At 32.8% G+C, this 25,035-nt stretch overlaps 3 protein-coding genes across 12 annotated transcripts; 1 reads left to right on the top strand and 2 right to left on the bottom strand.

Moving 5' to 3' along the window:
* Positions 1-159: 159 nt before the first annotated feature.
* On the top strand, positions 160-23,654 carry LOC123882292 (cysteine-rich receptor-like protein kinase 29). 10 transcript variants are annotated; one of them, XM_045931182.1, is made up of 8 exons: positions 8,180-8,312; positions 8,608-8,783; positions 8,851-8,982; positions 9,452-9,582; positions 9,666-9,876; positions 9,980-10,217; positions 10,399-10,552; positions 10,675-11,399. In XM_045931182.1, exons 3-8 carry the CDS (start codon positions 8,961-8,963, stop codon positions 10,912-10,914), a joined length of 996 nt encoding a protein of 331 aa, XP_045787138.1. In that variant the 5' UTR covers positions 8,180-8,312; positions 8,608-8,783; positions 8,851-8,960; the 3' UTR covers positions 10,915-11,399. The 10 variants fall into 10 exon arrangements, with proteins under 10 accessions (XP_045787098.1, XP_045787103.1, XP_045787083.1 ...); XM_045931142.1 differs by lacking the exons at positions 8,180-8,312; positions 8,608-8,783; positions 8,851-8,982 and adding exons at positions 160-1,132; positions 1,415-1,552; XM_045931147.1 differs by lacking the exons at positions 8,180-8,312; positions 8,608-8,783; positions 8,851-8,982; ... (2 more) ...; positions 9,980-10,217; positions 10,399-10,552 and adding exons at positions 166-1,132; positions 1,415-1,552; positions 1,822-1,952; ... (1 more) ...; positions 2,349-2,586; positions 2,769-2,919.
* Positions 11,962-17,219, bottom strand: LOC123882375 (putative receptor-like protein kinase At4g00960). The gene is made up of 7 exons (XM_045931232.1): positions 16,391-17,219; positions 15,676-15,792; positions 13,965-14,113; positions 13,393-13,603; positions 13,055-13,292; positions 12,577-12,730; positions 11,962-12,440 (listed from the first exon to the last, which is right to left on the bottom strand). Exons 1-7 carry the CDS (start codon positions 17,178-17,180, stop codon positions 12,114-12,116), a joined length of 1,986 nt encoding a protein of 661 aa, XP_045787188.1. The 5' UTR covers positions 17,181-17,219; the 3' UTR covers positions 11,962-12,113.
* Positions 23,655-24,013: 359 nt separating the features above from the next.
* On the bottom strand, positions 24,014-24,759 carry LOC123882458. Its single transcript, XM_045931322.1, has one exon. It carries the CDS (start codon positions 24,644-24,646, stop codon positions 24,188-24,190), a length of 459 nt encoding a protein of 152 aa, XP_045787278.1. The 5' UTR covers positions 24,647-24,759; the 3' UTR covers positions 24,014-24,187.
* Between the last annotated feature and the right edge of the window lie 276 nt (positions 24,760-25,035).

The following is a 25,035-nucleotide window of genomic DNA, read 5'->3' on the forward strand; positions in this document are numbered from 1 at the left end:
ATATATTGATTAGGACATGACTATTTTTTTTTATATTATTTACATACTTTTCTCTCTTTTAAGTTTAAACAATTCAAAGAACTTCCAAGCATTTTCCATCTTATACTTTAATTTATTCATACAGTGCATTAACAGAAAGCTGCAAGTCTACAGCTATCTATATCAAAAAGTCACACTTTTGCCTTTTCCACACATTGAATGATTAAAAGAAGACTATTCTAGTCAACAAAACGCTTCATCCGCCCACAGCATATTAAGTAACTCTCATATATCCAAAGCTTCAATCATAATCTCAATCATTTCTTAACCAATAACAGAATGGCAATTGTGATTATGTCTTGCAAGTTATCATTTTCCATTTATTCTTTTCTCCTTCTTCTCATTATTGTTGTATCTCCAACAAAAGGCCAGCCAAATTTTTTGTACAACTTTTGTATGAACGATAATGGCAACTACACAGCCAATAGCACATATCAAACCAACCTCAACATCCTTTTGTCCAATCTCTCTTCCAACACACAAATCAACTACGGCTTCTACAATTTCACTTATGGCCAAAATACCGACAAAGTAAACGCCATTGGACTCTGCAGAGGAGATGTTAAACCCGATGCTTGCCGCAATTGTCTTAACAATTCAAGAGTTCTTCTAACAAGACTTTGTCCAAATCAAAAAGAAGCAATTGGTTGGTATGACAGCTGCATGTTGCGCTACTCCAACCGATCAATATTTGGCATTATGGAAGGCTTACCTTCGTTTTTCATGTCAAACAGTAATAATGTAACACAGGTGGATCAATTTAATCAAGTTCTTGGAAACTTGATGAAGACACTGAAAGAAAAAGCTGCATCAAGTAATGACTCTCGTATTAAGTATGCTACGGGTAATGAAACTGGCGTGAACTTGAATTTTCAAACCGTATATGGTCTTGTGCAGTGTACACCTGATTTACCATTTCAAGAATGCACGCGTTGTTTAGATGATGCTATCTATAAAATTCCAAGTTGTTGTAATAACAAGATGGGTGGTAGAGTTATTAAACCAAGTTGTAGTATTAGATTTGAATCATCTCTCTTCTACGATGCTCCACTTATAGCAGACACAGATGAAACCTCACCACCACGACCACAAGGTATTTATTTGACATTAACTAATCATACTTAATTGCTATTAGCAAGGTACTCATTCTCAGACGATGGAAGCCATGATAATTAAGAGTTTCCCGGGAGTCATGTAAAATCTGATAAAAAATTGTTTCTGTTAGAATTTCAACTCATATTCTCCTGAATGATTCTTCCTCAATTGGAGCACTTATAAACCAGTTGGTCCCGATCACATGGTTTACTATTTTGTGGTTTTGTTTTAATTGTTTCTTATATTGGCCTTTTTCTCAGGTTACTTTTGATTTTTGCAGAAAAAAGCAAATCATCTCATACTACTACCATTGCCATAGTTGTGCCTGTCGTTGTAGTTCTTGTTCTGCTAACTTTGATCATTTGCATACGCTTAAGAAGAAATCGCCATAGTATGGCAGCTGGGTCAAATCTCGAAGGTATGTTATGAGTGTTGATTTACTCAAACTTTCACGTTTAGACTAATTTACTACAAAAAAATTTTTTAAATAAACTTTTACTATAGTATCAAAGATTGTAATCACGCACACTAAGCGAATTTGGACGGTCTAATCTTATTGAGATAATCCAAATTATAAAACCTGATGTTTGCTAAGTGTTTTGATGAGTATTTTGATTTCATAAATTACATATATGAATATTTTTCTATTTTGACTTCACTAACATGCCTTGTATCATGTTCCAAAAGAAATAGAAGATGATGATGATATTGAAATTGCTGAGTCATTGCAATTCAACTTTGACACAATTGTAGTTGCTACAAATAACTTTTCCGAAGCTAATAAACTAGGACATGGCGGATTTGGAGTTGTTTATCACGTAAGTAACATTATAGATTTAGATTCACATAAAATTCTTCATTATTATAGTATTTATTATACACGATGAGATATATTTGCAGGGTAAACTCTCGAGTGGACAAGTGATTGCGGTCAAAAGATTGTCAATAGATTCTGGACAAGGAGATATTGAATTTAAGAATGAAGTGCTTTTATTGGCTAAGCTTCAACATCGAAATTTAGTCAAACTACTTGGTTTTTGTCTAGAAGGAAAAGAAAGGCTACTTATCTATGAATTTGTTCCTAACAAAAGCCTTGATTACTTTATATTTGGTAGGTTGTAATATATATGTTTCATTAGATTGTTGCTCTCTCATTGTATTATATTTGGTTGGAGAAAATGACTACTAAAATGACTAATTGGGTGTATGTATAGATCCAATAAAGAAAGCACAATTAGATTGGGCAATGCGCTACAAAATCATTGGAGGTATTGCTAGAGGACTTCTTTACTTGCACGAGGATTCTCGACTTCGTATTATACATCGTGATCTTAAATCAGGTAACATTCTCTTGGACGAAGACATGAATGCTAAAATATCAGATTTTGGGATGGCCAGGCTGCTACTTGTTGATCAAACTCAAGTAAATACAAATAAAGTCGTTGGAACATAGTAAGTTATTACATATCTTGTTGTGATGTTTAAGTTCTTTTAATTAGTGAAAATTCCTTTTATACTAATATATGAAATCAAAAATTTTATTAATATCATTAGCCTTAACAGCTAAACAGGTTGAATATTTGTGACTGGAAAAGTCATTATGATTAATTAAACTTTTCCACTTTGATATGTAGTGGATATATGGCTCCTGAATATGCAATGTTTGGACAATTTTCGGTAAAATCAGATGTTTTTAGTTTTGGCGTACTAGTTTTGGAGATTATAAGTGGACAAAAAATTAGTCGCTTTCTTGATGGACAGAGTCAGGAGGATTTACTTAGCTTTGTAAGTCCTTATCTCTGTTTATTATTTTTTTCATTCCATGCCAATGAAAAAGCTTACATATGATAGTACTAATCATATTAAGGTAGAAATATTGTAACTATTGATCTTAATGGTATGTTATGTGCAATTGAGCAGGCTTGGAGAAACTGGAGGGAGGGTACAATCATAGATATAATAGATCCATCATTAAACAACGGTTCACAAAATGAAATAATGAGATGCATTCACATTGGTTTACTCTGTGTTCAAGAAAGTTTGGTTGAAAGACCAACTATGGCAACTATTGCATTGATGCTTAGTAGTTATTCTTTCACTATGCCTCTACCTTTGGAGCCTGCATCTTCCATCGGCGGAAGAACTAGAAGCCTTCCATATACGCAATCATCTGGGGAAGATAAAGGAACAACAGGTTCACTTGAATCCAAAAGTAAATCAGTAAATGAGAATTCAAGTGCTGAGTATTTCTAGTCATATGTGTGGTGTGTTGTGTTCATTTAGCATCATTTGTGTTTCAACCAAAATATATACATTGTTGGAAGTCCCATGTTGCTTAGGTTCCCAAGTTGTTGAGTGTATAAATATGTGAGAGCAACTTCATTCTCATTCTATGAGCTAGCTTTTGGGGTTGAAATCCAAACATCCATCGTAAAAAGTATTGTTAAGACGTACCTTTTTGTACCCACAATAATAAAGTGGAGCACATTAGTTACTGAACCAATGTTCATCTACAAACATATTCGAAGAATACAACTAGGAACATAATTATAAATTTGGCGATTAACACTTGAAATAGCCGCATTCGCTAAGGAATGAGCTTTATATTTCCTTGTGTCTAACAAACTTAACCTTAAATTATAACTGGACTCTACTAATTGTCTAATATTAGACCCCAGATTGTTGAACTCTGACAAACCAACGTACTTCTAGCATTAACATTTTTATTTTTTTTAATAGCAAATTTATTGATAAGCCACGCCCAAGTAGGGATGGCAGAAAAACCCAAACCCGTGAGACCCACCCGAACCCAAACCCAAGTCAACGGGCGAAACCCGAATTGACTGGGTTTGGGTTTGGGTTTGGATGACACCCGAAAATATGGGTGTGAGTTTGGTATCACTCAAACCCACACCCGAAACCCATACACCCACCCGAAACATGTTAAAATTACCTAAATACCCCCACATATATATATAAGTGTAAAAGTAAAATTAGGTTTTTCACAAACCACAAACCAAAATTATGTTTGAATTTTGCTTGAAAGTTGGAAGAACTTAATTTTGGTTTAGTTGTAATTTAATTTCTTGAAAGACTATTTTGTAATTTTAAATTCCCTTGTAATTTTAAACCTATGTTTTTGCTAAGTGATTGACAATATGTTTAAATTCCATTGTTTTTGCTTAAATTTACCTTGTTTTGCTTAAATTTGCAAAGTAGTACAAAATGTGTTGTGGGTTTGGGTTTGGGTGTAAAAAACCCGAACCCAATGGGTGTGGGCGTGGGTGTGGTTTTGCCACCCGAACAGATTTGGGTTTGGGTTTGAGTTTGGGTGTTGATTTCGGGTGTGGGTTTGGTATCACTCAAACCCGCACCCGTGGGCGCCCATTGCCATCCCTACGCCCAAGCCATAAGAAATACCTAGGAGGGAGAAAAGCAGATTACAAACACAAAAGAGAGCTTCAAAGCATACTCAAAAACAGGGGACAAAAAACATCTTGAAACCCCACAAGCTGGGAACAAATACAATAGTGCTAAAATTTAAAATCCATAATCCTATAGTCTAAAAATTTGCTCACAGTGTGCTAAAATTGGTTTAGCACATGCTAAAAAATTTGGCTATAATGACGGTGTGCTTAAAATAGCACATCAACTTAGGCTCCGTTTGGATTAACTTATTTTTGAGCTTATGCAATTTTTATGTATTACTCTATCCGTTTCAAATTACTTGACGATTTAGAAAAAAAAATTAAGAAAGTTTATTTTTGCACCTTAGTTTCCTATTATACCCTTATTTTAAAGGGTAAATAGTGTCATACCCCCTGCAAAATAGGCGAGTTTTGCGTTACCCCCTGCAAAATATTTTTTTGAGATTACCCCCTGCAATGTCAAGATTCCTTGCGTTACCCCCCTGACTCAACAAGTGGGCATATGACATGGACGAATCTTGACGTGGCATGACACGTGGAAATTAATTTATTTTTTATTTATTTTTAATTGCCAACTCAATAATTATTTATTTTTTAATTAAAAAAAAATGAAAAAAAAACTTTTTTTTTTAAAGAAATTTTATTTTTACAAACCTAGGTAACTTTTTTTTTAAAGAAACTTTTTTTTAAAGAAACTTTTTTTTTTCGTTCCGTTCATATGCACCGATTGTTCTTTGTTTTCAATTTCAATTTGGGGGTTAGGGCAAAGCGATTGTTCTTGCGTTACTATGTGATTGCAGTTTTTTTTTTTGTTACTCTATTATTATTAGTTATTATTATTATTATTAGTTTTTTTTTCATCTTCGTTTTTTTTTTGGTTACTCTATTATTAGTTATTATATATATATATATATATATATATATATATATAAGAATTTTTTTTATATATAATAACAACTTTTAGTCAAAAAAAAAAAAAAAACTTTCTTTTAAGTAAGTTCATAAAAATATAACAACTTTTAAGTTTTTTTTCATTTTTTTTAATTAAAAACCCACATTAATTAATGAATTGGCAATTAAAAATAAATAAAAAATAAATTAATTTCCACGTGTCATGCCACGTCAAGATTCTTCCATGTCATATGCCCACTTGTTGAGCCAAGGGGGGAACGCAAAGAATCTTGACATTGCAGGGGGTAATCTCAAAAAAATATTTTGCAGGGGGGTAACGCAAAACTCGCCTATTTTACAGGGGGTATAACACTATTTACCCTATTTTAAATCACCAATATTGTTTTTTGCACACACTTTCTCTTTCCAATAAGTTTAATATGTTATGTACCAAAAATAAATAAAAAAAAGAGTTTTTCAAATATATATTAAATCTTTTTCGGTTTCAACAATTACTTACTCCTAAACATTTGGAATTTACACAAGAGTATAATAGACAAAATATAACCTTAGATTATAAAAAAGACAAGTAATTTGAAAACAATAGCTTATAAAATAGTAATTTTCACTAATGTGAATATATAAAATAGCTCAAAAATAAACTAATCCAAACGGCGCCTTAATATTGCACAAACAAATAACAAGTGATGATTAAGCTACTAAAAAGTTGTTAATAATATAACTTGTCTTTTATAAAATAAAATTGGTTTTTTTAAAAAAAAAAATTTAAAAACGTTAAAGTAAAAACAAATTTTTTTGAGTTTAATTGATATGCACGGATGGTGTAAAATAGTTTTACACGATCGTCCAATAAATAACCATCATTTTGTCATGTAATGTCAAGAAAGTGGGGTGATGTGACTGAAAACATGATTGGTATTGGTTGACAGTGTAAAATTATTTTACACCGTCGGTGCATATCAATTAAATTCAATTTTTTAATGTTTTTTTTTGGGATTTTAAACTTTATTTTTTGGTTTTGGTCCTTCAATAATAATATTTGTTTGGTTTTGGTCCTTCATTTGCCACGTCAGCATGCCACATGTCACGCTGTTAGCCACGTCAGCATTTTTGAGACGGGAGGGACGAAAACCAAAAGGAATTGGACATGCAAGGAGTTTTTTTTTTTTAAAAAATACAGGAACTAAAACAAAAAAAATGAAAACATACAGAGACTAATGTGATATTTAAGCCTTTGATTTTGTCACTACAAGAAAATCTGGAATTAGCTGCGATGACATTTGTAGCTAATTCACCATTTAAGCCTAATAGCTACATAAGCAAAGCACCCTTACAAACTCAAAGGCACTGCCCTGCAACTTACATACCATACTACCCCACAATAGAGAAAATGCAAATATGCAAGAAATTAACTCAAGCAATGTACTGTCATCCCCGCAACTTACATACAGCCCCACCAGAGGGAACAGGATATCCTGCTGTAAAATTTTCACGCAGTTTCACGCAGTTTTGGATCTCAGCCGTCCGATCATAAATGAATGGTTCAGATTACAAACAGTTGATTTTAGTAATATATAATCTGGACCGTCTGATTTTAATCTAACGGCCGAGATCCAAAACCGCGTGAAACTGCGTGCAAAATGCACTGCAGCAAATCCAGATCCCCACCAGAGAATAAGAAAAAAAAAGGCATCAACTTTGCCGTGACAATTAAATGAGACCACTTGATTGTTGAACCTTGTTGTGTTATTATTCTATGAAAAGTATATATAGATCATGACAGGTCTAACCAGGTGGGAATAAACAAATGCCAGTTGCTGTGGCACAAGACTAGCATTTTCCAAACAAAAAAACAAGAAGACTTTTGGGAAGACGGGCGAAGACTCAACTTGAACTATACTCCTACCACTCAACTTGAACGATAGAGTAGTTTTTACTTTTTACACCCGTTACTTTATAAATGTCCTATTAGATCATAATGCACACATGTTAATATACAACTTTGATCAATTATATCTTTAATTATTTATTATAAAAATTATGAAAATTTATATTTTGAAAATACTCGTTGAGACAACGGCGGATCGAAAAGAATTTCCTGTTTACGTTTCCCAATAATTGAACAATAAAAAAAGACTAATTAGTCAACAAAACGCTTCAACCATATGGCATATTAAGTACTAACTCATATCCAAAGATTCAATTCTCCATTTGTTAACCAATAACCACTTATTACTTTTTAATATTCTCAAACAGAAAGCAAGATAAGAATAATGGCAATTGTGATTGTATCTTGCAAGTTTTCATTTTCCATTTATTATTTTCTCCTTCTTCTCATTATTATTGTATCTCAAGCTAAAGCCCAGCCAAATTTTTTGCGCAACTTTTGTATAAACGATAATGGCAACTACACAGCCAATAGCACATATCAAAACAACCTCAACATCCTTTTGTCCAATCTTTCTTCGAACACAGAAATCAACTACGGTTTCTACAATTTCTCTTATGGCCAAAACACCAACAAAGTAAATGCCATTGGACTCTGCAGAGGAGATGTTAAACCCGATGTTTGTCGCAATTGTCTCAACGATTCAAGAGTTCTTCTTACACGACTTTGTCCAAATCAAAAAGAAGCAATTGGTTGGTATGACAACTGCATGTTGCGCTACTCTAACCGATCAATATTTGGCATTATGGAACAATTCCCTTGGTTTGATTTGTCAAACCCAAATATAGTAACAGAGGTAGATCAATTTAATAGAGTTCTTGGGAACTTGATGAAGAAACTCAAAGAAAAAGCTGCATCAAGTAATGACGCTCGGGTTAAGTATGCTACGGGTAATGAATCTGATGCGAACTTGAATTTTCAAACCATATATGGTCTTGTGCAGTGTACACCTGATTTGTCATTACAAGAATGCATGGATTGTTTAAATGGTGCTATCTCATATATTACAAGTTGTTGTAGTAACAAATTTGGTGGTAGAGTTGTTAAACCAAGTTGTAATATTAGATATGAATCCTTTCCCTTCTACGATCCTCCGACTGTAACTGTAGTGGACACAGTTGAAACCTCTCCACCACAAGGTATTTATTTGTCATTAACTAATCATACTTAATTGCTATTTGCAAGGTACTGATTCTCAGCCGATGGAAGCCATGATAATTTAGAGTTCTCAGGGAGTCAAGTAAAATCTAATAAAAAATTCTTTCACAGTTAGAATTCGAACTCATATTCTCCCGAACGATTCCTCCTCAATTGAAGCTTATAAGCCAGTTGGGCCCGATCACATGATTTACTATTTACAGGTTTTGATTTACTTGTTTCTTATATTGGCCTTTTTCTCATGTATAGTCTTACTTTTAGTTTTTGCAGAAAAAAGCAAATCATCTCATACTACCATTGCCATAGTCGTGCCTACTGTTGTAGTTCTTGTTCTGCTAAATTTGATCACTTGTATATGCTTAAGGAGAAACCGCCACAGTATGGCAGGGTCAAATCTCGAAGGTATGTTATGAGTATTGATTCAAACTTTCTATTTTAGACTAAATTTACTAGGAAACTAGACTAGAGATAAACAAAGATTGTAACATGCACATTTTAGCGAATCTAGGCGGTCTAATATTGTTGTCTATTGAGATAGTCCAAATTATAAAACCCGATGTTTGCTAAGTGGTTTGATAATGTCCTATCTTAATCAAATGATTGACATTGTTCTACATTCGTCAAAATACTTATGACGAATGTAGAACAATGATGACAACAAAAATGAAGGGAAGCAAAATATCCATTTGTGAATCTAATAAATAAACTATATGCTATAATTCACTAATGGAAAGAAGGGAAAGAAAAATGGAAGCAAATATTCGTCAAAAAGTGGAAGCAAAGAGTCGTCATAAGTATTTTGGTTTCGTAACATATATGAATATTTTTCTATTTTGACTTCGCTAACATACCTTGTATCATGTTCCAAAAGAAATAGAAGATGATGATGATATTGAAATTGCCGAGTCATTGCAATTCAACTTTGGCACAATTGAAGTTGCTACAAATAACTTTTCTGAAGCTAATAAACTCGGACATGGTGGATTTGGAGTTGTTTATCAGGTAAGTAACATTTTAGATTTAAATTCACATCAAATTCTTCATTATTATAGTTGTTATTATACACAAGTGAGATATATTTGCAGGGTAAACTCTCGAGTGGACAAGTGATTGCGGTCAAAAGATTGTCAATAGATTCTGGACAAGGAGATATTGAATTTAAGAATGAAGTGCTTTTATTGGCTAAGCTTCAACATCGAAATTTAGTCAAACTACTTGGCTTTTGTCTAGAAAGAAAAGAAAGGCTACTTATCTATGAATTTGTTCCTAACAAAAGCCTTGATTACTTTATATTTGGTAGGTTGTAATATATATGTTTCATTAGATTGTTGCTCTCTCATTGTATTATATTTGGTTTGAGAAAATGACTACTAAAATGATTAATTTGGTGTATGTATAGATCCAATAAAGAAATCACAATTAGATTGGGCATTGCGCTACAAAATCATTGGAGGTATTGCTAGAGGACTTCTTTACTTGCACGAGGATTCTCGACTTCGTATTATACATCGTGATCTTAAATCAGGTAATGTTCTCTTGGACGAAGATATGAATGCTAAAATATCAGATTTTGGGATGGCCAGACTGCTACTTGTTGATCAAACTCAAGTAAATACAAATAAAGTTGTTGGAACATAGTAAGTTATTACATATCTTGTTGTGATGTTTAAGTTCTTTTAATTAGTGAAAATTCCTTTTATACTAATATATGAAATCAAAATTTTGATTAATATCATTAGCCTGAACAGCTAAACAGGTTGAATATTTGTGACTGGAAAAGTCATTATGATTATTAAACTTTTCCACTTTGATATGTAGTGGATATATGGCTCCCGAATATGCAATGTTTGGACAATTTTCGGTAAAATCAGATGTTTTTAGTTTTGGCGTTCTAGTTTTGGAGATTATAAGTGGCCAAAAAATTAGTCGCATTCTTCTTGGACAGAGTGATCAAGAGGATTTACTTAGCTTTGTAAGTCCGTATCTCTCATTATTATTTCTTTCATGCCAATGAAAAAGATTACATATGAAAGTAAGCATATTAAGGTAGAAGAATTGTAATTAGTGATCTAAAAGGTATATGAAATTGTGCAGGCATGGAGAAACTGGAGGGAGGGAACAATCACGAATATAATAGATCCATCATTAAACAACGGTTCACAAAATGAAATAATGAGATGCATTCACATTGGACTACTTTGTGTTCAGGAAAATTTGGTTGAAAGACCAACTATGGCAACCATTGCACTGATGCTTAGTAGTTATTCTTTCACTATGCCTCTACCTTTGGAGCCTGCATCTTCCATCGGCGGAAGAACTACAAGCCTTCCATAAACGCAATCATCTGGGGAAGATAAAGGAACAACAGGTTCACTTGAATCCAAAAGTAAATCAGTAAATGAGAATTCAAGTGCTGAGTATTTCTAGTCATATGTGTGGTGTGTTGTGTTCATTTAGCATCATTCGTGTTTCAACCAAAATATTTACAACAATGTCTTATTAGAACTTGTAATATGTTTTGGTTGTGTGAAGTCATGTTTAAAATTAAATAGACATTGCGAAAGGTTTTCTTGATTTTTATTTAGACCAATTAGTGGCAACTTATTTAAGTCATTTGCTATTAGAATTACTCTGATATCGTCCACAAATCCTAGCTCAACTGGCAGAAATGCCGAAATTGCTATTGTCGGACGCCGTGATCGGGGTTCGATCCCCAGAAACTAACACACTTTGTGTGTGTTAGTTTCCAATGGCTTGCCATTTCGTCTATGTACCAAAAAAGAATTACTCTAATATCATCTTATTATTTGAGTTGACTGATCATAAACTTTTATTACTACTACTACACTGCTACTACTCTTTCGGAGCAAATTTTGATGTTGATTTCTTCAAATTTCTTATTTTTCATTGACAAAAGATGATAGTGTTAGACTTCAACGTTAGTGTGGTATATGAACCAATTTACAAGGCAACGCGTTACCCCACCATGAAGGAAAAAGAAGTGTTAGAATTAACCACTTATTACTTATTATTCTGAGAAACAAAGCAATATCAGAATGGCAATTGTTTCTTGCAAGTCAAGTCAACCTACACAGGTTGGAATCAAGCAATAATGATGGTTCATGAAGGGGAGGCAGTAGCTCTTTTGGAAGTAGCTATTTTTTCATAGTGATTTATAAATTCTTACAATTCACACACAATGTTAATGCTAGAAGTGTTGGTTTGTCAGAGTTCAAAAATGTTGGTTAAGTTTGTTAGGGGACAAGTGAATATGTAGCTCATTCCATTTCTTAACGAAGGCAGCCATTTCATGTGTTAATTGCCAAATTTATGATTATGTTCCTCGCTGTATTCTTCGATATGTTTGTAGATGAACATTTGTTCAGTAACTAATGTGCTCCACTTTATTTTTGTGAGTACATAAAGGTACGTCTTAACAATGCTTTTTACGATCGACCATTTTTTTAAAGATCAACCCATTCACCCTTATGATCGACCATATTTCTAGAGAAAAAATAAACCTATACCAAAATCTATCGTGGGTATGGATCGGTAATTGAGATTTGGTTCACCGATTCATCCAATCTTGTTGCACCTACATTATCAACTTGTTGCTGCATGTCTGGTAGTCTACCAATTCCACCTCCCATAAAATACGCAGGTTTCGAAGGTATTGAGAGAGCGAGAGAATAACTATTAAGCATGAGTGCAACAGAAGCCATGGTTGGTCTGTCAACTACGTTTTCTTGAATACAGAGTAAACTAATATGGATGCATCTCATTATTTCATCTTGTGAAAAGTTGCTTAATGATGGATCTATAATATTTATAGCTTTCCCCTCTCTCCAGCTTCTCCATGCCTGCTCAAGTGCAGATATATAACCAAAATACAATTAGGTACCAATCAATATGTACAGTAATGTTTAGGTCACATAATCTTCTAATCTATACTTTTAATGATAAGGGAGAAATTATAGTGACAAAAGTATAACTTACATAGGTCAATAGATACTCCACATCCTCTCCATGACAAATGTTTGCACTATTTTTATGACCGGTTATAATCTCAAGAACTAATACTCCAAAACTAAAGACATCTGATTTTACCGAAAATTCTCCATGCATCGCATACTCAGGTGCCATGTAACCACTGCATGCAATACACAAGCTTAATTAGTAAAATTAAATTATATATTGTGATATTTCTGATTAATAAATTTTCACTAATTCAGTGGTATATCATTGACAAAGTTCTAATTTTGATTTCCTTAGTGTAAAAGTGTTTTGTGCTACCTATTGTTCAATCATTTATTTGATATGCTTTTGAAAAGGTTGGATTCTTATAAGTTATAACAATCAAATAAAACAATAAACTCTTTGAATAAATTAATTGTTAAGACATACGACTAAGTAATAAATTAAAGTGAAATTTATATTTTACATCTAGAAATCTCAAGCATATTCGAAAACTTACTAGGTTCCAACGATTCTATTTGTACTTCCTTCAGTTTGACCGATAACAAACAATCTTGCTAATCCAAAATCAGATATCTTAGGATTCATCTCATCGTCTAAGAGAATATTGCTTGCTTTGAGATCACGGTGTATAATTCGCAAGCGAGAATCCTCATGAAGATAAAGAATACCACGGGCAATACCTTTTATGATCGTGTAGCGCGTTTCCCAATTCAATTGTGTTTTTCTTGTTGGATCTACATATAATAAAGATCATATGAATTTCAAATCTATTTTAATAGTCGGTATTTGTCTTGACGCTATAAACTGTCTAATTAAGTTGATATTCAAACTTACCAAATATGAAGTAATCAAGACTTTTATTTGGAACAAATTCATAAACAAGTAGCCTTTCTTTTCCTTCTAGACAAAAACCAAGTAGCCTAACTAAATTTCGATGTTGAAGCTTGGCTACTAAAATTACTTCATTTTTAAATTCCACGTCACCTTGGTCAGAATTTGTTGACAACCTTTTGACAGCAATCATTTGTCCATTAGGCAGTTTACCCTGAAAATATTCCACTTTTAGATAGCTATGGTAAATGAGTGAATTGTAAAATACCCCCGAAATTTCAAAATTTGTTAAATACCCGAAAATTATAAAATGACAATCAAATTGTCTCATGCTCCGTTTACTCCGTCTATTTTGCATGGAGGTTGAAGGCTCAAAATAAACGAAGTAAACGGAGTAGGGGGGATTTGATTGACGGTTTACAATTTCGGAAAATATTTGCTTATTTTCAAATTTCATGAGCTATTTGACAAATTTAAAAATTTTAAGAGGGTATTTGACATTATGGTAAATTATATTTCTTTTAGTATAATATTATACAAATAAAGAGTATGAATGGATAAAAATGTTATCTTACCCGATAAACAATTCCAAATCCACCTTGTCCAAGTTTATTGGAATGGGAGAAATCACTTGTAGCAACTTTTATGATATCAAAATTAAATTGCAATGACTCAGCGATAGTCATTTCCTCGTCACCTCCATCGTCATATTTTCCCATGTTAGCTTCAAACATTAACCAATATCGACAAGTTAATTAGTTTCCATGTATAATAATGTTTTTTTGACAAAATCCATGTATAATTCCTTCGGTCCTATATATAAGTAATACATTGAGAAAAACACAGGTATCAAAGAAACTTGTTTTTTTTATTAAAAATTCTAAACTATTATGTGTTATTCCAAAATTAACCTTGGGAATGTGTTGTGTAATTAATGTACTTTTTTAGACATATCCTTTGACACACCCCAATAATAATTAGACACATCATCTACTTTTTAATAAGAAGTGCTAGGGTCACACCCTCAAACACACTCCTTTGACACACCCCAATAATAATGAGACACATCATCCACTTTTTTAATTCTTTTTACTTGCAACTGGTGTAACCATTTTTTATTTTTATTTTTCTTAATATTTGAATTTTGGCTACTCAGCTTCTTCATTGAGATCGTCTCTTGAAGTTTCAGATAGCTATTGCTTTTTGATACAAACATGTTCCAGATCACTAATCGTTTGCTTTTGATACAGAATATTGAGAACAAAAATTGAAATAGGATTGTTAAAGAAAAAAATTAAACAACATAAATGAGATTTCCCATTTTTTTTCATTTCTGCGTGCATCTCTTCCTCACTCACACTTCGTCCAATCCAATCCAAAACCACCTCACCCAACAAGCCACACCGTACATTTATACATTCAGATTTAAAAACATTTTTTAGATCGTTTTTATGTATAGATCTGGAAAACAGATGCAATAAAAATGGAAGCCAAATTGAAACAAAAAATGATACCCAGATCTCAAAAATGGTCACAAGAACTTGGGAAAGAGATGACGCACAGTTCTAAGGTAGGCAGAGATGAGAGAGCACTTTAATTTAAAAAATAAAAAATAAAAAATAAAATGAAGTTTCTAAACTTGTTCAACCGGTTGCAAGTAAAAATGACTTACAAAAGTGGATGATGTGTCTAATTTTTATTGGAGTGTGTTAGAGAGTGTGATGCTAGTATTACTCTTAATGCATAACTTTGGAATATGTTACATTTTATACAATTTAATGAGGGTATATAAAAGATTATCTACTGTAATGTTAATATGTTGAGTCAAAGTATTCATTATTCAAATGATATGCATGAGTAGAAATTCCATATGCTTTTCATTTAACTTATGTTGAATAATGAATACTTTGATAGCCTAATGGGTAGAAATTCTACTTTAAAGATATAGAGTAATGTTAATATGCATATCATTTTATTGTTAATATTATGAAAAGTCCACACCAAAACTCATATATGGTATAAAAGATATAGATGATGCATTAAAAATAAGATTCAAATTCAACGATCAAGAAAATTTCTGAGATTTTAAATTACGGAGACTAGAATCGTGAACAAGTGAAAACATGGTATAAAAATGTATTTAAGCTATATATAATGTCACTTCTTAACATATAGAAAATATTAAAATTGTTATTGGATAATTAAATATTAAAATTGTTGATGATTCAATTATAAATGTTGCGTCAAAAAAAAATTATAAACGTAGCAAATCTAAATTAGACATACCTTCATAATTTGTTTTTGGCTTTCTATGTCTTAAATATATCCAAATAAGAATGAGAACCAAAACCACAGCAACTATTGGCACTGCAGTGGCGATGACAGTTCGTCTTTTGTTGTTTCCTGCACAAATTTAAATCTTTAGTGTTACATTCCATATATTATGTACCACAAAAAACATTCCATAGATTAAAACTAATAAAATATCGTCTCCATAAGTTTAACTCAGCTGGTAGGGACATTATAATATAAATGCAGGAGTCGGGGTTTGAACTCCGGACATTCCAATTATCCACCTTTAAGGTGAAATTTCTATCCATTAGGCTATCAAAGTATTCATTATTCAAATGATATGCATGAGTTAAATGAAAAGTATGAATCAAAAATCATGACAGAAAATACAATAGGGACCAAAAGTTGCTGAAATATTTTATAGAGATTTAAAAATGAATGAAATTTGAGATAATTATAGGACTAAAAATATATTTAACCCTATAATATTGTAATGCAAAACCATGAATTAAGTGTAGAATGAGATTTCCTTGTATAAAATATTGAATACAAAGTTTAGAATGAGATTTTTCTATATAAAGACGAGAGAGCTGACCAAGAATATTTGTCCTAGATTCATCCCTAGCGGCTTCAAAGCCATTAAGATCGTTACTTCACTTCAGGGAATGAATAGTCTTTATAACATATAACAATAACAATAACAATTTACCTAAAGAAGTGTTATTGGTGGATGGTGAAGGTGGTAGCGACGGCGAATCTAACAAAATCGTGGAATTGAAGAAGCGATAAGGTTCAAATCTTATACGACAACTTGGTTTAAAAATATTTCCTCCCATCCTCCCATTACAACACTTTTGGATTTCTGAGATAGGATGAAACAAACAGGTAGTGCATTCTTGCTGTGACAAATCAGGCATACACTGCACATAAGCGTATATAGTTGCAAAGTTTGCAGGGTCATTCAAAGTCAAACTATCTGCGGCGTACTTTTGGCGCGAGTCTCCTGATGCAGCTATGAATAGTAGATATCCCATCAAATTACTCAGTGCTTGAGGGTACTCATCCGCATTACTTGCATCTCTTTCATAAATCAAATATTGTGTAGGATTAGTTTCCACGATCCCAAAAATTGAGCGACTTGAGTACCACAAAGTATTATCACCAGCCCACACAATTGCCTCTTTTTGGTTTGGACACTGCTCTCTGAGATAGCCAATGGAATTGTTTAGGTTTCTACGACAATCATTTGGCTTAACATCTCCACGACACACCCCAATGGCGTATGCTTTGTCGGGGTCTTGGCCATATGAGAAATTGTAGAATCCATAGTTAATTTCTGTATGGGAATAGAAACTGGATAAAACGGTTTTAAGGTTGTTGTCATAAATGCTATTGGTTGTGTAGTTTCCTCTACTGCTATCACAGTAAACAGGATCACCTGCTTTGGCTTGGGATACAATTATAGAAAACAAAAAACAGAGAAAGAGAAACAGAGCCATTGCAAAATAATTTTGTTTGAAGTATCAAAATGAAGAGTTAAGGGAGGGAGTAATAATGTGTAAATTTGTAAAGGTGAGGGGTTGGTTCTTGAGTTGACTAACCATAGTAGACTTTGAATACTACTTTTCTCGAAGAAATTTTGGTATTGATGATTTTTCCATATTTCTTTTTCACACAGCATGATATTGTTGACTTCGAACGTTAGAATTAAGTCGGAGATGAGTTTTGAGCATAACTCAACCCTAAAATGTTTAGAATTGAGTTTTGACACTGTCTCACGTCCACTCAAAAGCAGTACTGGGGTGGGGATGAAGGTGGCTACGCCCTCCCCACCCCAAAATAATATATTTTTTATAGGTAAAGTATTAATTCAAATATATTATTAATGATTTTAAATAATTCTGTATACGTATTCGTAGAAATATTAATTAAAAGTTTATTAGTAACGACTATAAAGAACACGACACACATATTAGTTTAAATATTAGTATAAATATTAATTTAGAAGTTATAGTCTATTATTGATGATTTCAAGTCATTTAGTATATATAACTAGAGTACTATTTTAAGTTATACATATTAATTTTACAAGAATGAACTTTGACTTTGTTTGTCAAAAAATAATAGACAACTAATTGAATTTATAGTATTAGGTAAAATTAACAATTGAACTAACATAAATAAATATGAAATGACATAAAAAAATATGTTTATTAATATTTAATTTTTTAAGTGAGATAATAGGAGAAAAATTAGAATAAAAAATAATAAGTTATAAGCTAACTGAATTAGCTTATACAAATAAATTATAAGCTAGTATAAGCTCATGAAAAAAATTATTTTAGCATGAACTTAATTACTAATTGCAAGGTACTGATTCTACTACGAACCTCTGGTAATTCAAAGTTCGTCCAAGAAGTGGTAACTAAAATCTGATTAAGAATTATGAATGATTCTTCGTAAATTGGAGCTTATAAACCCGTTGGTCCCAATCCGATCACGTGGTTTTGCTTTACTTGTTATGTTGGCCTTTTTCTCATTTATAGGCTTGCTTGTTGGTATGGTATTATTTGAATATTCTTAATCAAGGTAAATTCTAATATGAACCACTTTATCGAGTGATCTATGGTGGACCAGTCATGAATAACATTATAACGAATACGAATTTTATAAAATCCACCGTTGGATTGAAAGTTTATATCATATAGATCATCCATAGAAAAATTTAGAAAAATTGAAAATCATTTGATATATTATTGAGACACATCAAGATTAACGGTTTATTAAATAACGTAAATCTTGATGGGTCTCAATAACATATCAAATGATTTTTAAAAAATTTTAAAAAATTTATGGATGATCTATACGATATAAACTTTCAATCCAACAGTAAATTTCGTAAAATTCATATTCAGTAGATCACTTGTCCACGGTGGACCACTTGTAAAGGTGTTCCACCGTAGCATTAGTCTCTTAATCAAATGTCTCATTGAGTAGGGGATTTAGATTTTTGCAGAAAAAAGCAAATCATGGCATACTACCATTGCCATAGTTGTGGCAACTGTTGTTGCTCTGCTAAGTTTCATTTGTATATGCTTAAGCCATTTTTATTCCATATCAATATAGTCTAAGAGCTATAATTATCTCTCCTTTTTTTTTAATACTGTATGTTTTTATAGTTTAAAGACCAAATTAAAAAGAATTATAGTGTAGGGACCAATTTAATCATTTATTCAAACAAAATTTGTCTTTCAAATTCAATAATTGTTTTTCTTTTCCCTTGTATTTTTTTTTTTGAAATTTTTTCCCCGTATATTAGGAATTACGTGTTAGATGCATTTTTGCCAGAGTTTCTCATTTTTTTCATGTACATTGTTGTAAACAATTCAAGAACTTCCAGTTCCAAGTATTTTCCATTTGTAATTTTTTTCCCATGCAAGGCATTTGGAACACGTAAGAGAAAGCTACTACTATATCCAAAAGTGTCACTTTTGAAACATTATGACCTTTCCAACAAATTGAATGATAACAAAGACTACAAGATTCGTTTCACACAACAAACTTTAGTAAACAAATTGATTCACGGCATATTAAGAACATAATCACAATACAAGAATATAACATGAAAACTTCAAAACTGGAGAAAAAACCACAACCGTTGTCAAAACCGGCAAGTAGAGAATATAAACACTATGAAAATTGTTACAATACAAAGACTTCACTTTCAACCACTCCATGACCTCAGAACATCACACTCTCTAAAGTAAATATTTTAACTACATCTCACATTTAGGGGAGAAATGTTGGGTTTCAAGTGTGAGTGGTTAAGTCCCACATCAATTATGTACGAGAAGAATATTGAATTTATAAGATATGTGACCCTTTGCGTCGGTGATAGAATTCACAGTCGATTGAAGACTTACCCGCATGCTCTGAATATACTTGAGCATCTGTTTACAGTTAAAACAACACCAAATAGAAAAGCTATTCATTATTGTCGTTGTATATCAAGCTGGACCTTTAATTAAAAATTCAAATAGAATTAACTCATTGCATATAGGCTCAAAGCAGTTTGATGAGCCAATTTAGAGAAGAAAATTTGATAATTTTTTCTATTGAACCGGTTGTTAGCCCACTTTAAGTCAAGAATTTTGCTCTGTTAAAGCTTCACACATGAAAAACAGAGCAAAATTATCAAAAGGACCACAGGGAGTATTAGATTTTGAATACTCTCTCTTCTATGGTCCTACGTGTTACAGTTCAGAGAGAAACACAAGTGGCAGCTAGGGTTTCAATAATATCAGAATTGCATTACTTAATAAAATAGAGTTACAAGAGATTATATAGTAAAACCTAGTGGACTATAAACCTAATAGGCCCAATAGCATAAGCCCAATATTTTATTATCTAACACCTACTCTCAAACTCATGATGCATAGCATTGTGAGTTTGTCAAACAAAATACTAAAAAACATACCGAATAATATAAACTTGTAACACTACCCCTCAAGCTAAAGCTTACTAAGCTTTAAGCTTGTTACAAATTAACCCATAAAATAAACCAACCCAACAGATAGAAGCATCCAAATAGATCATCAGAGAGAGACAAACCAAATCAAACCAAATCATCATCCAATTCAATCAAAGCTAACCAATCCAACAAATCCAAACTTTACCAAACCAAATTGTTCCAATCCAAACTGAACCAAATCATACAAACTAATCAAAAGTAGAGAGAATAACCAAACCAAATAGAGAGAGGAGCAACCAAACAAAAGAACCAATGGAGAGAGAAGATCAATCAATCAAAAGAACGGATAGAGAGAGAAAGATAAGCATTCAAACAGAAGAAGAATCAATAGGGAGGGAGATGCAATCAGACATAAGAAAATCAACAGGGAGAAGCAATCGGACATAATCCAGACAAAAACATCATCAATGAGAAGCGAAATCATTAGAAAGAAACAATCAGACGGAAGAAATCATTAGAGTGAAGCAATCAAATAGAAGAATTGACAGAACGAAGTGCAATGCAATCAATTAGAAGAGAGAAGTGCAATCAAACAAAATAACTAATAAGGAGAAACCAATAGGGAGATAAGTTCAATCAAACAGAACCAATAGAGAGAAACAAATCAAACTGAGAAACCAATAAGGAGGGAAGCAATCAGACAGAAAAAGTCAATAAGAGAGAAACAATCAAACATAGAAGAATCAAAAAGGGAAGAGAAACAATCAAACAAGAGAGACCAACATACAGACAAAGAGAGGATCAACCAAAGAAGACACAATCAAAGAGAAGAATTGAGACCAAAAATTCAAATTTATCTTCGATGAGAACTTTTCACAAACACATTGTGAGCACCATTTTAACTCACCAAATTAACCAATTCAAACAAATCCAAACACAACCTTGAACCGAAAGAAACCACAACACGAGAGAAACAAAAAATCCACTTGACTATGGATTTATCCAAAACTCACAAACAAACATAATCCACAAGACATGTTGGTAGTAATCAAATACCTCCACCCATGTTATACTTTTCCCACCAAACCTGCTTGTTGATTCAAGTGCAAAGAAAGTTTCTATGCCCATGGAATAACAAAAACAAAACAATACGGCAAAAATCAAAACCACAAAGCAAGATGCACCTTTACGTCTAATAACAATATCGCAACTCGCAAGAACGAAGAGGCAACATTTGTATCCACCAACACCAACATTGCAGAAGAAACCCAACTTACAAATTAAATAAAACCAATCATCAGAACTTAAACCAAACACATTCCCAAACTATTTTGGGAATTCGAGAGCGGAAGCGATTAATGATTCAAGGCGGATCGAACCATGCTCTTGATGCCATGTTACAGTCAATACATAAACCATCAAACAAGGGAGAAATAAATCAAATTAATCCAACATCCAATCTAGTTCGGTCCAAAGTCAACCAATCCAAATCGTACCAAATCAAACAAAACCGGACCAAACAGAAGAATCAGCCAATAGAGAAAGATGCAATCAAACAGTGCAATCAATCAAAAGAAGTGCAATAGGGGGAAGTGCAATGCAATTAGAAGAACCAACTAAATCAAATTGAACCGAAGGAAACCGAAACTAATTAACTAACCGACATAATAACCACGGACTGAAAACCATAAGATTTGTTGACGAAATTGGGTCCACTAGGCACCCAGGAAGAAACATTTTCATGTGAGCAGGGATAAGCAAACTAACGTCTCCAAGTGGGAAAAATAAATTTGCCTTCAAATTATACAGCTACGCCTACTCGTCCATGGTGAGCAATCTGCAACCAATCTATACATAGCCTTTTTCAAACACCTTTCAATACTACATCGTTGTCCTTTTCTTTTTTTCTTTCTTTTTCTTCAATACAACCAAGCATATCAAACGAATACAAAAAAACATAGTCCCAAATTTTGGGAAATTTTGGGAATTCGATGGCGGAAGCGATTAATGATTCAAGGCGGATCGAACCATGCTCTGATACCATGTTACAGTTCAGAGAGAAACACAAGTGGCGGCTAGGGTTTCAATAATATCAGAATTGCATTACTTAATAAAATAGAGTTACAAGAGATTATATAGTAAAACCTAGTGGACTATAAACCTAATAGGCCCAATAGCATAAGCCCAATATTTTATTATCTAACACTACGCTCGTAATAGACTCAGATGAAACCTATCCACCAAAAGATATTTATTTGTCATTAACTAGTCATACTTAATTGCTAATTGCAAGTTACTGATTCGCAGACGAAGGAAGTTGGGGTAATTCAAAGTTCGTTGAGTTTTGTATATAAACTACCCTTAGCGTCGATTCTAAGTGATGTGGAACTTTTTAGATGTACTGGAACAGTTGTCCTCCAGTCGATGCTAAGGCGCTAGAGGGCATGTGGCATCTGCCCCCTCCATCGAGGGCCAATGTTCCATTCCATCCTCAAGTGCGCCAAAACACTTCTGAGGTTTAAAGGTTATCATTTCGTAACAAGCTTGTAATATAAGAGATATGCTTTCTTAGATTGTTGCTCTCTTAGGTTAATTTTGGATTGAGAAAAACACTACCATGAGTACTAAAATATCAAATTTGGTGTATGTGTAGATCCAATAAAGAAAGCCCAACTAAATTAGGAAAGGCGCTACAAAATCATTGGAGGTATTGCTAGAGGTCTTCTTTACCTTCATGAGGATTCTCGACTTCGTATTATACACCGTGATCTTAAAACAAGTAACATTCTATTAGACGAAAATATGAATGCTAAAATATCAGATTTTGGTATGGCCAGACTACTTGTTGATCAAACTCAAGTAAATACAGATAAAGTCGTTGGAACATAGTAAGTATTACAATATAATTATTCATGAAATAGTTGTTATGATATTTAAGGTCTGTTAAAGCTGTCATCATGCATTATTGGTTATTATTATCATTGGCCTTAACAATTAAAACAAAGTTTAATATTTGTGCCTCCAAAAGACTCATTATTTCTTACTAACATTATTTTTCACTTTGCTATGCAGTGGATATATGGCTCCTGAATATGCAATGTTTGGACAATTTTCAGTAAAATCAGATGTTTTTAGTTTTGGCGTGCTAGTTCTGGAGATTATAAGTGGCCAAAAAATTAGCCACATTCTTCATGGACAGAGTCCGGAGGATTTACTTAGCTTTGTAAGTCCTTATCTCTCATTACTATTTCTTCCTTGAATCTTTTTTAGGCGGCAAAACTAGAAGTTTTCCAGTTTCAGACATGCAATTTGGGGAAGATAATTCAAGGGCTCAAATGAATCCAGATAAATCAGTAAACAAATTTAACAGCTGAGTTATACCCTCAGTAAATTCCAGTCATATGAATGATATGTTCATTTAGAATCACTGTTTCAGCCAAAATACAATGTCTTAATTAGCATTTGTAAATATGTTTGTTTACAGTCTTGTTTGAATAGGCCTTAGATTCTAGTATTTGTTTATTGATATTGAACTGAAATAGGTACCTTTACTGTGATGCTAATTCTACTATTAGTTTCACTTGGTGCAACACTAAAATATTTTGGTTTAAATTACACTTTTGGTCCATCAAATATTGCGATTTAGCGATTTTAAATTAAGACTACCAAAATAACCTGGTGCAAATACCAATCTGGCACATTTTATATTATAGGGTTGTCTTTCGCGGAAAATAAAAGCAATAGAGAGCAGATTTGTCGCAAGACTAAGTAAGTCATCATTTAACAGAACAATTAAAGCTAAAGATTAATAATAATATGTAGACTAATTAAGCAAACATGCATCAAGTGTTTCCAACTACAAGTTTGATAAATAAATTAAACTAACCCCTTAAAGATTCACATTATGTTTGGCCATATCCAACATATATAACTAAATAGAAATCTAAATGCTTGCTGTGCCCAACTAAGACAAGTTATAAAGATTATTTCTGCATATATTACTACTCTATATATGTATTGTACCATGAAAACTAGCTATGTGGCACTATTTGGCAATAAAACTAGACTATTTGTGTGAAGCCATACCTCAATATGATTATGACCCACGTCAATGCCCTCAATCTCTGTCAGTTGTCTAGTCTTGACATTGTAACTAAAATGCATGGATTTTGCGATCTTTCCGTCCCATTTAACTACTACTCTAAGGATAATTTGATTGTTGATCCACAAACGAACTACCACATGAAGACTATTATTAAGCTCATGACCGCAAGCAACCAGATAATCAAAAGGGGTCATCTCATGATAAAAAGACCATTTTCCTGAAGCAAAATCCAAGTTGTAGATTTGAAATGTTCTATACTTAACACCTTTACGCAAAATGCAAGAAAGGCAATTTCCCATCCATAAAAACTTGATACGACGATGATGATCCATAAGCACAGGAGGAATTGGAAGTTCTCGAACAATAATCTCCTTGTCAATATCCACCATAGTTACTCCCTGTATAGTTTCTATCCAATAAAGATAATTGCCTCCATTGTAAAGTACGTAGTTGATAGAAATAATACCACTGAAGGGTAGTTTCTTTTCTAGCTATCTCTTTCCATGAGTTATCTATTCCAATTCTTAGCACATAGAAAACATACCAAAAATCACCCGAAATCTCCAGGATATCTATGAAGAACAACTTGAATTCGGCAGTGTGAGGAACACGTACTATAGTAAATCGCTTCTGAAGATCAATTCGATCTTTTGAAATTGGTAAAGGAGGAACTCTAAGCCAGCAATTTAGAATGGGGTTCACGACGAAAGTTTGCACATGATTCTTATAAAGTAGCAATATGCCGTCACAATTACCCATTATCCTTCCCATTCTTGGA

This window comes from Trifolium pratense, linkage group LG1 (assembly GCF_020283565.1).
Source record: "Trifolium pratense cultivar HEN17-A07 linkage group LG1, ARS_RC_1.1, whole genome shotgun sequence".
Taxonomy (NCBI): domain Eukaryota; kingdom Viridiplantae; phylum Streptophyta; class Magnoliopsida; order Fabales; family Fabaceae; genus Trifolium; species Trifolium pratense.